This window comes from Chelonia mydas, chromosome 2 (assembly GCF_015237465.2).
Source record: "Chelonia mydas isolate rCheMyd1 chromosome 2, rCheMyd1.pri.v2, whole genome shotgun sequence".
NCBI lineage: Eukaryota > Metazoa > Chordata > Testudines > Cheloniidae > Chelonia > Chelonia mydas.
The window spans coordinates 176,089,318-176,107,464 of record NC_057850.1 but is presented as its reverse complement, the minus strand read 5'-3'; the positions used below and the strand labels follow the sequence as shown (position 1 = coordinate 176,107,464).

Genomic DNA, 18,147 nt, shown 5'->3' with positions numbered 1-18,147 from the left:
ATGTCTCCTTCCTCACAGCTTGAATAAACCCTACTTTCAGGGGTAATCCTCAGAAGAATCCATTTTAAAGGTTTATTGGCCTATAAAGACAGGGTGGCTGAACCTCAAGTGATAATCAATCGAATCAACTGCTGGTATACAATATACAGTATTATAAAACTGTTCGGAGTGTGGTCTTTTCTGAATGCTAATGGCACAGTAGTGATTAATATCATGGTGAAATATAATATATATATAATATAAACACTATAGGAGGAAATATGGATAAATAATATTAGGTGTTAAAGTCTGTGGCCAAACAGGAAGGAACAGGTTCCCTCCCAGACACGAGAGATGGCAGCTATTTACCTGTCTTCTATGCAAATTCAGCATGGTGGAATCAAAACAGTGGAAGCCCCACTTACACACACAGGGATGAGGAGCCCACAGGAAGGGAAAAATAGCATGAGGTCATCCTGCCTCTTAAAACAAGATCATTTCAACTTTGGAAGATGTAAGCAAAGACAGAAGCCATCTTTGGCATTCATCACTAGAGAGACACAAGGGAACAGAGCTCTTGCAAGTTGAGAAAGATGGGCTCTTCAACCAAAGAGGGGCAGGGGTTTGAAATCTCTAGAAACTGAATATAGGTGAGAAACCATCTTGAAAAAGCTTGTACCTTGCTAGATTAAGTTTTAGATGTTTAGATGCATGTTTTCACTTTTATTTGCTTGTAGCCCTTTCTAACTGTATTCCTTTTACTTGGCATCACTTAACCTATGTCTTATTGTTAATAAATTTGTTTTATTTTTACTATAAGCTAAATGCTGCATTTAAATAGAAGTGTGTTTACCCAGTAGGTTAATAAGCTGTGATATGCTTTTGTGTCTTTAGAAGAACAAATGAAGATATTCTTTCGCTGAATTGTCCAGAAGAGGGCTGGGGGTATGTTGGGGTCACCTTGCTGGTGGTAGCCAAGGCTGGTGGAAGCCAGATGGGGCTGTACAGCTGTAGACAGGCTGTTGGAGTCAGAGTTGCTGAACAGCACACGGCCACTCAAGGTGTGACCTGCATGCTTGTAGGCTGGCAGTCAGCATCTCAGGCTGGTAGCTACCACAGCAAAGCATTTAAGGCACCCAGGGTTGTAGGGCAAATAGTGACACAACCCTTTACTGATCTGGATTGGATCCCAAATCCCATGACAAAGACTACCTACAGTTGCATGAGAAAAAACTTTACGTTTTAGTGGCCTGATCCAATGGAAAAGTTTCCTTTGAACTGGGGCCTAGTTTAGGGGAGTGTGTGGTGGCATCTCTCTTGTTGTCAGAAAGCTTGGAAGTTCTCCGTTATATTGTTGCCTAGTCATAGAACTGGTTGTCAGCAGAACTGGCAGCTAAGTCAGGGTGTGCAGTTTCCGTGAGACAGCATAAAATAGGCTAAGGGTATAAGTACATACCCCTTTTAGTCACCCCTTATTTACTCTCTTTCCACCTTTCACAGCAGTTGCAATACCAACGATCCTCTTCCTTTCTCTGTTAGCTGACATAATTGCTTGCAAATAGTTCTTAAACAGTATAGTAATTTTTGTTTAAAAAAGGTTCACAGTTTTTAGTTAAAATTTGTGGGGGTTTAGCTGGTTTCAGGAAAGTTTTCTTTACTTTTTTTTTTTTATAGTTACTTCTTCAGCTTTTGAGTGATCTTAGTTGTGGCAGCATGGGCATGGATGCTCTGGTTCTCAATCCCTTAAACTGACAATATGGCGACTGGGATTCTAGGGCAGGATGTCTCATACTTATCTGAAGGGAGCCTGTTGGAGTCCTGAAAGCCTCCTACTAGAAAAAGTTAGCGTCCTATGGAATTGGTTTAAAAGATTTGCTCAAGGTAGAGGCCTTGTCCCTGTTTTTTGTTCCAGTTATTTGAGATTCCCTTTTGTCTCTTGTGTTGTCAAAGCTACCCCTGGCAACTGCAAAATTGTACTTAAAGGTTAGGAGGGTCTCAGAGTTGTAGGCCATGATAGCCAGCCAACTTTCTCCCAGAGTCTGCAAAGAAAAGGTGGTTCTGAGGTCTCCAAATTTTTAACCAAAATTGTGCTATTATACTGGACTTGCATCTTGATCAGTCTGTTACTGGCTGTTTTTTTCCTTAATCCCTCCGGGGAGGTGAGGTTACAGAATATGGATGTCAAAAGAGCAAATAGTTACTATTTAGGGAAGCCGAAGCCTTTTAAAGAATCAGACTTCCTGGAGCCTTTAGACAAAAATCTAAAGGTTACCTACTTAGCTCAAATGCCTGCATTGGAATATTAGATTGTGTTAGAACACATGCTAATTTACATGTTAAACAAGATTTCATCCCAGGGTTAACGATAACTAAGGCTGCGATTTAGTTACAGAGGTCACGGAATCCGTGACTTCCAAAGACCTCTGTGACTTCAGCCAGTGCCGGCTGGTAGGGGGGACCTCTGCTGCTCCTGGCTGCCGCTGGCAGCACAGGGGACCCCCACCACTCCCAGCCAGCAGGGGGGACCCCCAGAGCTCCCAGCTCTATGCAGCTGCCCAGGCTCCCCATTTTGTCACAGATATTTTTAGTAAAAGTCCGGGACTGTCACGGGCTTCCATGAATTTTTCATTATTGCTCGTGACTTGTCTGTGACTTTTACTAAAAATATCTGTGACACAATCTTAGCCTTAACTCCATAACCAGTTGATATGGTAAATATGACAGTCTTTACCTATACTGAGGCTCACAATTGTGTTAGAACAACTATAAACACACACAGCGGTTTTCAAACTTTAGCAACCCAAGGATCCCCATTTTGATTTAAAATTTTTCCACAGACCCCAAGTCCCCTGCTCAGCCCTTCTATGGCTCTAGGTATATGTTTTTTGTTTTTTTAAAGTCATAGGAGAAGTAGTTAAAGATAAATGGATTAATAAATTGTGTGAGGAAAATTTATTGAAATGTTACCTTTGCACTTGCTTCCATGTCAATTTTTACACTTGGAATTCCCTATACTTGTACACAAAACCAAACCCTCTCTTTCATTCATTTCCCTTCCCAAAACTCTTCTTATGCAAGGTCCTTCTCAGATAACCCATCTTCAATCTGTATTGTGGGTGAAATCCTGGCTTCACTGAAGTGAATGACCAAACTTCTGTTGACTTCAGTGTAGCAACATTTTACTTCATGTCTGATCTGTCCAATTTAGATTGTAAAATCTTAGGGTAATAACATATATGTTCTCCCGCCCCTCCAGGGGTTAGGACCCTGGTAGTTAGTATTGAGCAGTATGGGACTAATTGTTGGTCTTTCTAAAATATCCATTTAGTCTGTTGTTTTAATTATTCTATTGTGAACCGTTTTTTTCTCCCTAGTTTTCAGAATACATTCAAGCTCAGGTTGATTCTGGCAAAGGAAAACTAGCTCCTGGCTTTGACTCTGCAAAGATTGTTAAAAATATGTTCACAAATCAGGACCGAAATGGAGATGGCAAGATTACAGCTGAAGAATTCAAACTGAAAGACCAAGAGACCACAGAGGGACATGATGAACTGTAAAACAAAACAAAAAACCAGTGAGCTGACCTACTGTCACTGTGTGTGTACTGGAAGATGTTTGACGTACTGTGCATGTGCGTGTGTGTGTTTGAAGGGATGGTATTTGGAGAAGGTGTTTGTATACAACTCTTCATGTATGCATGGCGGTATATGTGGAGTGGGTTATTACACGAGAGAAGGTTTTCAGCTAGAATGGGTAGTTACATTTTAAAAAAAAACATTAAGGGCCTCAGTGTGGGATTTATAAAGAGATTGAGTGTACTGACAAACATGGTTGTGTGAACAATACGGTTAATTTTTATGCTTAGAATCACAATTTTATTATTGAATGATGTACTTCACTTGGTTGGATGAAAAGTAGAAAATATGCAATTGTTTTTTTTTTTAGTTCTTTAAAAAGCCTTTTTGTATTTAAAGTTATTCTACAGGTATGTAAACAAACAGAAAAATGTGTCCCACTAGCATACCTGCAAAATAACAAATTGCTGCATTAACAGATTAGAGTTACTGGTAGTACCCCTTTAGAAAGCATGTGTTCTTTTCAATAACTGAACAATCCCCTTTTAATAATCTCCAGTAGGATCTATCATTTGCAGATTACAAACAAATAAATTATTAGACATGCCATTGGAAAATTCTGGCAAGCTGTGAACAAAATGAGTATTTTAAGTTGTGCCCACATGTGTATGATGGGGTTTTACTGATATGTGACAGAAGTTTGCTACATTCCTACATCTTATTTAACTAAAACACTTCACTCTCAGAGGACTGTTAAAGCACTGTCAGGGTATGAATACTAAATTTTATATCATGTCTACTGTATGTTAAAGCCAGTACAGTCACCCAGTTGATCTGTAAATGTAGCAAGTTGTTTTAATCAAACAGACCAAATAAATACAATTAGATTAAATATTGTATTTTCTGGAAAATGACATGAACTTTCCTCAACACACACAGCAGAGAAATACCTCCCTAGTCATAGAAGAGTACAAAGGGAGGTGTATGTTTCCATTATATGCTTTGAAGTGAGACACCTGCTTCCTTGATCTGTACATGAATGGTGCTGGTTTTACACTTTCTGGCACACTCATTTGAAAAACTGCTATTTTTTAATTACAGAAAATGCCATGAACTTTTGTTGGGTTTGATACATGCTGATAATTGTTTTTTTTTGTTATATAAAATATTGATCAACACAGATTGTACTCCCCCCCCCCCCAGGGCTGGAGGTTTTAATAGATCTTGATCAGAACAAGAACCTTATACACACACCATATGCAAGATTGCTATCCTGAATCTATATACAGTTTCATTATTGGAACTAAAACCCTGATAAGAGAACACCCCTTTGGGCTGACAGTAGTTAAATAAAATAATTCTAACTGATTAGCTATAACATATTTCTGTTTTGTACTTCATATTAATAAAGGTTCTTTGGAAAGTCTGGAGTTTCTTAAATTGATCTCACCATTAACAGTCCCTGTTCAGAATGTGCTTTGACGTTTGCTTGTACTGAAAAATAAACACAGTTCCTCTAACTTTACATTTATATATAAACACCACCCTTATTAATGTCTCCATGCCCAGTGAAAGCCAGACTACCTTTATGTCTGAGGTTTTGCCTTGTGGTGCTAGGACCCTAGTTAAAAACTACAAGGAAATCCTGACTGACTACTTAGATATGGACTAATTTTAGCCCTTTAATGGCTGGTAGAAGATCCTAGGTATTAATGGATTGCAGTTGGAATCTCATGCATTATCATACAAATGGCCCTTCAGAACCATTAACATCTCACAAAAGCAGTGTTCTTATGGAGGCTTTAGTTCCTGATGTTGCACAGAGTTTCCTCCTCTATTTTGTTTCAAAATACAAAGATAGCTCACTAGTAACTGTAGTTCAAATATACTGCTTTTGCATATTTCACAAAAGGTGCCTTTGGTACACAGGAGCTATACAGCAACCTTCAAGGGAATCAGGGCACATTGGCTCCTCTTTTTGTGGCACTGAAAATGTGGGGACAATTGGGGAGGGGGAGAAAAGGGGAAATATTGGTTGTGCATGAAAATTTAGTTTAGGAATTTGGAGTATGAATAAACTCTTCCCCTGAAACTTGAATAAATAAATCATGCAGCTATCTTAAGTTATAAGAACTAAACTAATTTTTAAAAAATTGCTGTTTAAATTATAGGCACAATTTTAAAAAAAATGAAGTGTTTCAGCACCTGATGGGGCTCTGGAGATGAGTAGTATGTGGGACAGTTGGCTGGTCATACAATGCTGGTTCTTGTTTCTAGCCATCAGAATAAATTGGAAAAGGAAGATGGAAGCAGCTAGTAATTTTTTTTCCTTCCAAAAAAGCAAAAAAATACATAAGTATGAGTCTTAATCTTCCATGTAGCAAGATTTATGGTGCCACAGCAATGTTAAGAATTATTCCTGGGGGGAAGTCTGTGGCCATTACATACATGCAGAATTCATGTCCCCTGCACAATATTTTTTCTCAGCAGAAAATACTTTCTGTGGGAGAGGTGATGCAGTTACACCTTTTGCCCACCTGGGACTGCTGTGGTGGCAGAACAGAGGGCAGCCACTCCTGGTCAGGAGCAGCTAGCTGCAGAGAGAGGAGAGGGAGAAGAGGCTGTGTTCCTCACAGTGCCCTGTGCATGGGGCCAGGTTATATAGAGGGAGTTGGACAGCATAGGGCTGTTGGGGCTGGGGGGTTACACTGGGATGGGGGCCAAATGGAGACAGGGATGACTGAGTGGGGGTGCAGGGACACAAAGGGACAGAGGCAGAGGTGCCTGACAGAGGCTAGGGGTCAGCCAGAGTCTCCATGGGAGAGACTCCCCAACAATCTTCCCCCACCCCTCCAAAAAAATCCCGTTCCATTTTTCTCCCACCCATATCCGACAACTCTTCAGGTTAGCGCCCAGGCTTCTTCCCAGCAATTACTTCCCTCTCCCTGAGCTCCTCTGTTATCCCTGATTCCCTCAAGCCTTTTCACTGCTTCTGAGGGGGAAGCATGTGTCTGTATTGTAGTTTAAATGAATTATTACTGAAAGTTCTGTATTAATATGCCTAGTAAGGAATCTATTTGTCAAAAACCATTTTCTGAATCTTTTTTTGTTGTCCATATTGTTACAGACATACTTGCTGACAGATATTTTGAAATAAATTACCAAAATTATTGAAGCTGGCTTGATTATATTGTGTTATTTTGACAAAATATGCAGTATTTTGCAGAATTTGAAAATATTGTGGGCAGAATTCCCCCAAGAGTAAGTGATCGTAGAAGGAAAGTTTCAATTTATTAACATGCAGCTCTTCTTATGGAAATATTTTTGAACCCCCCATTTAGCATGTACTCAAGGAAAGAATGGTTGCTTATCTTACAGTAATTGTTGTATTGCCTTGGTGAGCCTACTGCCCTTGGAAGGGTGCAGAACATCCAACAATTTGTGGTCTCTTGTACCACCCCCAAATGTAGGTCAAGCTTCTGCCATGCGTTTTAACATCTTGGAACCACTTAAATAAGTCAACTGGAGAAGATGGTGAGGGGTTCACTGCCTCATCAGGGGCAGATGAGGAAATTGCAGGTGAGATGAATTGTTCTCCCTTGTCTGATCTTTGTCTCTAGTATCTGAGGCTGTTTTAGTTGACCTGCCTGCAAAGATCTATATTGCCTCTTGGGAGGGGAGTTAGCCCTGGTAGGGGGCAGTAGCTACTGGCTCACAGATATGGTATTGCATATCTTAATCGGTAGGGTTATAGGTTGATAAGCACATGGCTGGGACATAGACTGGTGGGACATAATGGAGGACAACAAGCGGCCTGTTCTTGGAAATCCTTGCCATGTCCTTTTGAGAGAGCAGTTCATGTTTCTCAGTGTGATCCCAGGGGAGGGAAGATGAGTCCCTACTGCACATCAACAAGGAGGATGAAAAGGAGTACACTTCCTCCAATGGTGGGGCTACTCTTTTCAGGTGTGCTGGGATGCTCTAATGTCCACTCTAGAGGGAAATGAGTCAGTAGTGAGGTCTCTGTAACTGATTGCTTACCTAGCAAGGGTGGCTGCACTATTGGGCCCACAGAAATCACTTCATACTGCATATGCGCTGTGCCAATAGGGATGGTGTCAATGAGCAAGGTATGAAGGAGCTCAGTGCAAAAGAAAGGGTGGTCCACAAGTTTAGTGGGTACCAGAGGCATATGTTTAACAGGTAGTACTAATGCACCAAAAGGACCTAAGTCTGGCCATTGGCTACCTTTTGCCTGTTGAGTCAGAGCCAGGGTGACTCTTGTGTTTGGATTTCATAGGCATGGCAGAGGATAACCAACATCTTAACCTGACTCTGAAGCTGTGTTCCTTCCTACACCTCTCAGGAGTCATCAATGCCAGAATGGAAGTGAACAAGTAGGGTCTCTTGGTTGACAGAGCATGGGTGCTTGGGGTAGATTTTTGAGGCACTGGGGCGCACTATAAAGGGAGGGATGTGATAACTGAGGTCTAGCTACATCCTTCCTTTTGCTATCTGAAGGCTTGTACAGAGCACTCCAAGAGAAAGTTTTAGGCAAGCCTCTCTAGCTTTTTGTTTGATTAGAGAGAGCATATTGAATGAGTGCCCAGCTGTAAGCAGGCACTGAAGTGTTACACAAGGAGCAGGTTAACAACCCTGGGGGTTTTGCTTCTATCATAGTGCTGGATCCCTTATACTTGTCTAGCCTCCAAGCCAAATATCTGATTGTCATTTGACACAATAGAATTTAAAGACTACAACTCACTCCTGAACTAATTAACATTACTAATACTAACAGTGCATAGAGCTGCAGCAGTGGTAAGAGAACAGAGGGATGGTTGGGCCTGCTTTGCGCTTGAGAGGAGACAGATACAAGGACACCTCGGAGTGGCCTCACTGACACTGGTGGCCAAAACGCACCAATCCTATGTGCATGGGGGACATGCAGATGAACAGTGTAATCCATATGGCCAGTCACTTCAAGAACTACCTTTACTTTGTGGGTGGGGAAAAATACAGACTGCCAACTCACTTATTGTTAACAGGAGTTGAATATATGTAGCAATCATCTATACCGTACTGGGCTCATGTTGCAGTCAGTTTGACAATGGGTGAACACCATGGTTAATCCTGTGAAAGGAGGATTTACATAATGAACTGTAATGGCACCGCTAATTAAACCAAAACTTAAGTTCACAAAAGATAATCAATAGGATAAAACAAGTTATGTAGGTACACTACTTGTCACTTTAGAGGTATTTAGAATCATTGTTATAACATGGGATGTGATTTACTACATATAAAGCAGCATAAAGAATGAAGCCCTGAGAGGGGGCTGATGTGCTAGTTTGTAAAGTTATCCTTACAGTACTGAGAAGTTTCCTTTGACTCAAGTGTAGTACTGATTACACCAGAAAAGCAAGCTACCTGTGTAATTCTCCCACTGCACAGCTGAACGTAAATAAATGTTAAAAGGTAACCAAAAGAGCAAACTGCTTCCCTTAACTGTATTTTACAGCCTGCCATGGGAGATTTTTTTGGGTAGCTATTCTCTGAAGCTGTTGTGCAAAACACCCAAAGCCAGTCACCTGTAAAGTTTATACTTGACTAACACTTAACTTTCAACTGTTACTGATAAGGCAGTGCTATTTAGTTAAAAGTAAACTTTAGCAAGTTTTTGAAATCATTAATTTGATTTAAAATAGTGTGTAAAGTGATACTAGAGTCCATATACAGTAACATTTTGTCTGAACCACGACATCTTTATGTTGTATCATTTTCACCACAGGAAAAACCCAATATATTATGAAAACTTACTGTGACACATTAAAATAACACCACTGCCCTCAAGTGCAACTATGATTCTTGAATATAGCTGTCTGTGTGAGAGACAACTCAGGACTGTACAAAATACAACACAGACCCCTGCACATTAGCTAATCACAGAATGTTTACATCTTAAATGTTACAAAATATCTCCAATTTCTAAAACACCCCTCTCATATGCATGATTAAAAGAACAACTTGCAATGTCCTCTAAGCCGTAAAGTTAATTACATCTGTTAAAACAGAGCAGGAGGTGAGAGACAGTGAGGGGTGGCATAAGAACAGTAAAGCTTCCAGTTGACAATGGATGCTGTATATTACTTTTAGATACCAAAATGATCAACATTTTTAAATTACGAATTACAAGAGTTCAGAAAATATGGATAATAAACACATCTCTAAGATAGCACAAGTGTGCTCTTCTGTCCAGTTGTCCAATTAGGAAAAGTAGAGTGACTTCAGGATGCAATTTACAGGATCTTCTGTAGGATGGAATTGGCCACATCCAAAGATTCATCTTTCACCAAAACAATATCATAAGAGTCCATGTATTTTTCCAGAAGTTCTTCTACCTTGTTAGCAGCATGAATGAAGGGGGGAAGAACACCCAGTTAACAGGTTTTAATGTAGAAAAGTCCGCCACCATTATAAAACTAGTATCAAGTCTCCTCCCGCCCCCCCCCATTATCAAGGTGAAATAAGCATATCCACTGCTAGCTACTGAGGGTTTGAGTTCCATAGTTTGTGGAAGTGAGACTAAAAGCAAGTTTAAAATTTAAACCACTTATTTAAGAGTATGTATAATAGGCGCTCAAGTACATGTGGCTTTTTTTCCCCCCAATATACATTTATGGCAGGCCGTACTCAAGACTTCATGCATAATGATGTTGTCAATGAGTAACAAACCAGGTAGAAACCTGTCGCAGCTCCATGACAGGAGGAGGCTGTGGAATTTGGGAATGGACTTCTATTGTGTCATTAGTGGATGAGAAGAAAATACAGGCAGTATTTTATACCCCTTGAATATGTTATATATATTTCAATTTGGAATGCATTTTCTCTTTGGAAGTGCCTTTTAAGTTTTGCAGCCGAAGTCTTGGGTCTCATCCAAAGTAGGAGAAAGTTTCTTGCTTTTAATATTGCAAGTTTGCTCAGACACAGATGTGGGACTGAAGGAAAAAGGGACAAGATTTAAGGAGAGAAAGAATCACTGCCTATGAAGGTGATTGATTACTTTATAGCCTTTCCCCAGCCCCTGAATTTCATATCCCAGCAAGACAGCTGCTTCAGGAGAAGTTCCAGTAAAGAGAATACTAAAGGATGGGGGAAAGTTAAGCTTGTGCTTTAACAAGTCATTGGTGTGAGGTGAGGAAACCCTTTCAGGGTCAACTCTTTGGAATACATTTGAACTGTAGAAGATATTAAAGTTACCCCTTTAGTAGGTACTTAATGCTTTATAGAATGTCTTTATTTTGCTGCTCCACAGTATGTGTGATTAGAAGGAAATATCCTACCCCAAACTTACCAATATGTAAACTACTTACTTTATCATTTAGATAGCCAATCTTAAGAATGTGTTCAACATTTGCAACTCCATCTGCCATAGTTAAGTCTCCCTGTGAATCTCCAAGCAATATGATGTTGCTGTTGTCTTTTAACTGTTTGAAGTACTCTGTGTTCTTCAAGGCACCATCATGTTTGTTATAAACATGAATCAATTCTCCTTTAAATCCCTTTAACACACCCTATTAAACAAATGCTAAAAGTTATTTCTAATGTTATGAGACCAGATTAAATTTCAGAGTGACATGTTTTATTTTGGGCAAATATTTATTCTTTTAATCCTCTTAGGTTTTATGCAAGACTCATTACTATCAGAGCTAAGGGGTTAGACTGTAAATCGGTGATCTGCCGTGAGCAAAAAAGGTAGCACACCATTGTGCTGCCCCAAGAACGGCCCACAAGTAAGCTATCAACCACACTGGTGGTTATCCTCTATTTGCTTTGTGCCGAGGACAAGGACTGACTACACAGTGCTCCTTTTCCAAATGGCAGGGCAAGTAACTGCATCTGCTGCATTAACATGCTCAATTAGAGTGGTATGCTGGATTATATGGGTAATACATACTTTCTCTCTCTGCTACCCGTTTCAACTCCAGCAATGTAGTATTTCATACTTACATTCTCATCAAAATCCATGAAATTGGATACTACTTTGACATTAGAATGGTAGACGCCAGCCTGATGGATGACTTCCTCTAGGATGTCTCCAATCCCAGCAGAAAATATGAACACAGGAATATTATGTTCACTGAGCTTATCAAAGAAGTTCTCATATCCTTCCCTGCAGAACAGGATGTAAATACAAGCTAAAACACAGAAAAAAATTGCCCAAAACATGAAAAGTAAATTTTCAAAAGACTTTCCCATCTTCATGGGGAAATTTCCTTAGGCATTTCACTGTATTTATGTTTTCATAGTTTTTTTAAGGCCAGAAGGGACCATTATGATCATGTAGTCCAGGGGTTCCCAAGCGTGGTTCGTGGCTTGTTCAGGGCAAGCCCCTGGCGGGCCACAAGACATTTTGTTTACCTTAGCGTCTGCAGGTACGGCTGCTCGCAGCTCCCAGTGGCCGTGGTTTGCCATTCCTGGCCAATGGGAGCTGTGGGAAGCGACACATCATAGACTTTCACCACGTAATTCTTGCACTGAGCCATAACTTCTGATTTAGCGAGAATATATCTTTTAGACAGACATTCAATCTTGTTTTAAAGGCTTCAGGTGCTGGAGAATCTACCACATCTCTAGGTAAATTGTTCCAATTATTAATTATTAGGGCTGTCTAATTATTAAAAAAATTAATCAAGATTAAAAAAAAGGCCCAATTACTTGCAGTTGTAATTGTTCTGTTAAACAATAATAGAATACCATTTAATTAAATATTTTTGGATGTTGGAGGGGAAGTGTGTGTGTGTGTGTGTGTTCGGGGAGTGAGACACTGTGTTTGTGTGTTAGATTGAGTGTGTTCAACACACTGTCTCTTTAAGCACTGCACTCACCAGCCTGAATGCTTGCTCAGACAGCAGCAGCTGCTGGCAGCTCCTACTCCTAACCCAGAGGCAGCAGCAGCAGACAAGCTCCCTGTCCCCCAACCCCAGCTCAGCAGAGACCAGGTACATGGGCTAGGAAATGGGGACACCCCAATATCACCCTCCACCCCATGTGCACAGGAGGCTCCTGGTCCCAAGCAGCTTTGCCAGGGGTGGCTCCAAGGCAGGGGTGAGGGAGTGTAGGAGCAGGCAGCAGCTGCAGACAGCAGAGCAGGCGGGGGGAGGAGGTGCCCTCCCCCCTGAGTGCGGTGTCCTGGGTGGTGGTCCAGCCCGCCCACTCATAAGGCCAGCCCTGCTCATGAGCCAGCAGCAGACAGGCTCCCTTTGTTCCCCCGCTCAGTGGTGACCAGGTACATGAGCGGGGTAGGGGACACACCAACATCAGCCCCTTTCTCCTACCCCACTCTGCACAGCAGACAGGAGGCAGGCTCCTGGTCTGGTGCAGTTTGACCACGGGCAGCTCCATGGGGAGGTGGGGGAGGAGCAGCAGTGGAGCAGGGCAGCGGGAGGAGAGGCATCCCCCTGAACATGGCGCCCTGGGATGGGATCAACGCTCATTACAAATAAATGCATTAATTTATTTTAAATTAATTGCATGCGTAAACTGCGATTAATTGCCCTCACATGGAATACAGTGCAGACTCTTCCACCATTGGATCCCGTTATGCTTTTGTCTGCTATATTAAAGGGTTCTCTAACTATTAGAAATCTTCTCTCTAGGTACACACGATTAAGTCACCTCTTAACACCTTCTCTTTGTTAAACTAAATAGGTTGAGCCTCTTTAGGCTCTCCCTGTTAATACAAGTTTTCCAGACTTGAATCATTCTTGTAGCTATTTTCTGAACCTTTTTCAATTTGTCAACATCTTTTAAAAAGTGACACCAGAACTGGACACAATATTCCACTAATGGTTCAACTAATGCCGTATATCACTTTCCTGCTTCTATTCTATATGCTCCTGCTTGTACAGCCAAGTATAGTATGTTATAGGTAATGCCTGCATTCTGAAAGTGTTTTGTGATGATGCAGATTCATGCAGCTGAAACTCATTTATATATGTGCACAGATGCTGCACGTGCATTTCCCTTTAAAAGCAGAGTCTTAATATAATGCTTCTTTGTGGTTAAAAAAGGTTTTTCTTATCTGATGCAACAGTAAAAAACAGTACCATAGGCAAGAATAAATAAATCCAGACAAATTAAATTCTTGCATCCTAAGGCTGATTTTTAAAATAACACCACCACACATTCCAAACTTACAGCCAGCTCTCTGGAAGATCTCTTTGGAAATGCTGATAGAAAAGCACAGTATATAGGAGAAAACACTGGAGCCTCAGTAATAGTAAGGACACTGGGGCAAGAATGCTGGTTATTAAACTTGTCTTTCTTCTTAGGGACAGAATAATATTCCACTATTTCAAAAATATATAGACATTCCTAAATTGTCTTGTTGCTAGCTTTGTTAGTATTTTCAAGGGCTTAAAGTCAAGTGCCTAAATCCCTGTGGTACTGTTGAAAACCTCTCCTGTATGTATATTTGTGAGGCAGAAAGTTTATAGGAATACCAACCATGTAAGACACCATGTCAAAAGTTGTCTGACACAGTAGACTATCTGTAGTTGCAAATATCTCAAGTGTTCATTCTAATACATCTTTGATATCATGTTAATGTATTTTTCAGATGCAAAATAGACACGAGTTATGTAATATTCACATCCAATTTCTTCTGAAAATATTATGTATTTACAGTTTTCAACAAAAATGGTTTCCTGATATGAGCAGTAAGCATAATAGCAATAGTGTGGAGTCCACGGAAACACTTTAAATAGATCTGACATGCAAAGAATCTTACTTCAGCATAACATCAGATTCCCGCACGATTTCTGCAAATTTATCCTTTTGTAAACCTTGTTCAACAAGTAAAGTATGTGATTTATTGTACCTAGGAATAATAAATAAAAAAAAGAGTCAAACTTCCATTGACTTAAGGATTGTAAGGTTTGCATTTAAGTCTGAATTTCATTTGTCTGTAGTAGCATACTACATTTAATTCTTGGTAAGATTTTTAAAATGATCTACTAATGTGAGAAACTCTAAAAATACCCTATGACCAAGTTATGATTAAATATGTATCCAGCCAAAACATGGGGAATTATATTTAGTGAATTTGTTCACAAATGTATCATTGATTTTTGAGGAGGAATACATTATACATTGTTCAGGATGCCCCAACTGAGCAGCGTCAGCAACACCAAAATCTCTTTTGTGCAACATTCCCCAAAGAGAGGTGAATTAAATTAACTGAATTAGCAATAGGTCAACTTTAGCCCGTATATTTTAGAAAGACTTTAAAAAAAAAAAAGTTAAATCTTACTTCATTGTGAAAACTGTAAAAAATAAACTCTTACCATTCAACCATGTAAGGATATTTTTCTTCAATGGTAAGATCAGGGTCAATTTCAATAGCATAATAGGTTTCTTTCAGCTGCAATAACTGAAAAGAAAACCAGAACTTTTAAGATCTTTCAATTATAAAAAAGCACTTAGGTGATTATTCCATGTCCAACCTCCATGCTTTGATCTAAATAATCAACTCAGTTTATCTGTGATTTTTACTAATTTACTTTACTAATTGTTTGTAATGGAATCTGAAATGCTTTATATTGTATTTTGTATGCCGATGTACAGATGAGTGCAAGAAGTTAGTTTGTATACATAAAGATGAAACATAAGTAAACTACACATTTTGTGAAACTAGATTATTTCTAGTTTTGATAGGAATATACATTTACTTACATTATGCGAGGTTAACAATTTGAGGGCTTGGTTGGTAAACTCCTGACTTCACTGAAGTCAATGAACAAACTCCCACTGAATTCAGCGGGGCCAGAGTTTCACTTCTGGTTTCTTACAGTGCAGCATAAATTAGATCACACTAGAACTAAAATATAACGTGAAATGAATCAGTCTGTACCAGTGATCAATGGCTAACTGATTTTCTGGTTACCTTTTTCCGACATTCTTCTGTGATGAGCTTACAGTTATCAATGACATCTGAAAAGATTATTAAAAAAAGTTACAAGAAGTTCCATCAAAAGGACTGAATTTCTCTCAACTTTTTATTTTTTATGCCTTGTATAATGCTGAAGAGCAATGTTTGAGTATGTACTACTATACCACAAGTTTGCTCACAACTGTTCATACCAGAGCCCACTAGAATGCATACTTGTCTTTCAAGAGTTTGGATTGAAAAAGAACATTTAATTGGAAAGAAAAAAAAACAAACCCAAAATAAAATACTGATGTCCCTTATTCTAAATTTTTAAATTGAAAAGTTTCTCAACGTATTATTGTAGCCTGACAACTTTAGCAGCTCGATTTCATTAAGACATATTACCTCGTTTCCTCTGCTTTAAGAGAAGGGTAAAGCATAAATTTCCAAGAGCTGCAGGGGGTTTTAACCATATGACTCTTCCTAATGTCATTGTTATAACCTTAGACAACTCTAAAAATGCATACCACGACATATACAACCCTGTGACCAATAAAAATCTTCTTCAGCAAGTCTAAATTATTAATGCAATGATAACGCTACTGGCGTTGTGCACTGTAACTTCAAGTCTGAGTTATTTACATTTGATCTCTTGATATACTGAAACACTGACTGAGAATTGTTTTTAAAGTGGAGAGCAATTAAGACATTCTAAAAACTCATTTATTAGACCGTACAACTCAAATAAATCAAATGCAGGTGAAATCTCCATATAACAGGGAAAAACAAGAAAGAAAACTACATGCAGTAGTTAAAAAAAAATCATTTAATATAAAAAGTACTCACTGTGACATGTTGGACATCTTTTTCCATTGTAAGAAAATCTACTTAATGTCATATCAAAATCTGTAATAATCTATTAAAAGAAAAAAAGTTATAAAACAGATGCACAGTATAGGTAAATGCCTAGAATCTGAATGATCACTACCGATAGCTGTGAGGACAATAGAGCTATCACAAGTCTCCTTATAAAGACTCTACTGAAATACTTTAGTGTGACGATAGAGAATTAGAACAACAGTTATGATAAATAATTACAATTATATAATATCATATTATAATTAGAGTAACGCATTGAAATAACATGCTTTTTGCATCCTGTCCTGAAGCTATCCTTTTACTATCCACAGTTTGGACATCTCCTGACTTGGCTACCTTATGTCACTCACTATTTAATGACATTAATGGAAAATGGTTAAGTTATACACTTGAATTTAGGAGGTGTTCTGAGATAGTTCAACAGATCTCCCAACTTTGAAGACTTATTGAAACTTGGCTCCTGTCATACACACATTTCACTTTCTGGCCTAGAACAAACAGCATGATTGTTTGTTCATATCTTGCACACATCTTTATCCCATTTTTCACCTGAAGTTTGGCAGCTCCACCTTTGATGAGTCCACAGATAATTTCTTCTACTCTTCCTGGGTCCTTGATATGGACAGTCTTCTTCTGAAATTCTGGCATCTATAAGAAATAGAACAGAGAAGGAAATAAATTATAAACTAAAATACAGATGTTTAATTGTTAAACATTAAAGGGCAGGTACTGCATATAGAGAGTTCTGTGTAACGTTGAGTAGGATAATGGAGAAGTAAAAAAAAAAAAAAAAGCCCTAGGACTGCTAGTGGTCCCCAAAGTGCATACAATCTCTGTTCATCCTTGTCAATGCTGCTTCCCAAATGATTTGTCCTCAATTAGCCACTCCTCCCTTTCCATGATCCCCCATGTATCAACTGAAAAGTAAGGGTTTCTAAGGAAGAAGAGAAACAAGATATGCTACTGCAGCACCACCTAGTGGCTGCAGTAAGGCACCAAGAAATAGAAAGAGCTGGGTTTAAGAGTGTGTCATGTGCTGTTGTATGCCCTTAAGACTGATGGTTTTATCATGGCTTTTAGTTGTTCCTAAGATGTTCAGTTCACTTATAAAGACTGACCTCAGAATCCACCTCATAATTGTGAGGACTGTGTACAAAACATTACTTGTTCTCCAAAGGTGTGCTTACAGTAACCCATACAGGGCATTCTATGATACAACAGGTCACATTTCAGTACTGCTGGAATGAATGTAAATTCAAGGAAACAAAACTTAAGATGGTACTGTTAGGAGATGGCACAGAAGTTTTGCACATTAACTTTTGAAAAATTGGAAGGACTGAGCAGTCTTACTGGCAGAGTTTTCAACTTATTCAGTTTTGGGGGAGAGGAAGAGACAGCTCAAAAGAACTTGACTTTGGGGAGAGGTAAAGTACAGTAAAAGTTAGTTCATTTACAAGTTTTCATGAGTTAGTACAGTGTTCCAACTGCATGGGTTGCACGCACTATTGGGGAACATTTATATTCAAATCCAAATCTAGTTTCAACTGATAACCCCTTGAGCATATTTGCAGGTTGTCTCCACTGCCAGTGATAATTTACGTTAGCGGCAAAAGTACCGATCAAGGTGTGGTGGTCATTCCAACCTGGTGAGCAGAAGTGCTCCATATATGTGTTGTTATGACTCTAAAGTTAGTAGCAGAAGCTGAAGCACTGCTTACACTGGTGCTTTTACCCTGTGAATTCTCTGTTCACTGCCCAGCATCATTCCTACCATGCCCAAATCCT

General features: G+C 39.4%; 2 protein-coding genes across 8 annotated transcripts in view; one reads left to right on the top strand and one right to left on the bottom strand.

Annotated features, from left to right (window-relative positions):
• The window catches only part of FKBP9 (FKBP prolyl isomerase 9), a 34,316-nt gene extending 27,915 nt beyond the window's left edge, over nt 1-6,401 (top strand). For both annotated transcript variants that reach the window (XM_007064350.4, XM_043540621.1), the window contains one exon: nt 3,354-6,401. In XM_007064350.4, coding sequence (XP_007064412.3) covers nt 3,354-3,536 — 183 coding nt within the window. In that variant the 3' untranslated portion in view covers nt 3,537-6,401. The remainder of the gene's footprint in view (nt 1-3,353) is intronic.
• A 2,884-nt stretch (nt 6,402-9,285) lies between these two features.
• The window catches only part of NT5C3A (5'-nucleotidase, cytosolic IIIA), a 35,694-nt gene continuing 26,832 nt past the window's right edge, over nt 9,286-18,147 (bottom strand). For 5 of the 6 annotated variants that reach the window (XM_027826759.3, XM_007064351.3, XM_007064352.4 and 2 more), the window contains 8 exons: nt 16,912-17,010; nt 16,330-16,399; nt 15,499-15,545; nt 14,900-14,985; nt 14,344-14,433; nt 11,562-11,724; nt 10,925-11,125; nt 9,286-9,952 (listed from right to left, as the gene is read on the bottom strand). In XM_027826759.3, the coding sequence (XP_027682560.2) occupies nt 9,851-9,952; nt 10,925-11,125; nt 11,562-11,724; nt 14,344-14,433; nt 14,900-14,985; nt 15,499-15,545; nt 16,330-16,399; nt 16,912-17,010 (858 nt within the window). In that variant the 3' untranslated portion in view covers nt 9,286-9,850. The remainder of the gene's footprint in view (nt 9,953-10,924; nt 11,126-11,561; nt 11,725-14,343; nt 14,434-14,899; nt 14,986-15,498; nt 15,546-16,329; nt 16,400-16,911; nt 17,011-18,147) is intronic. The other variant, XM_043540622.1, reaches the window with a different exon arrangement.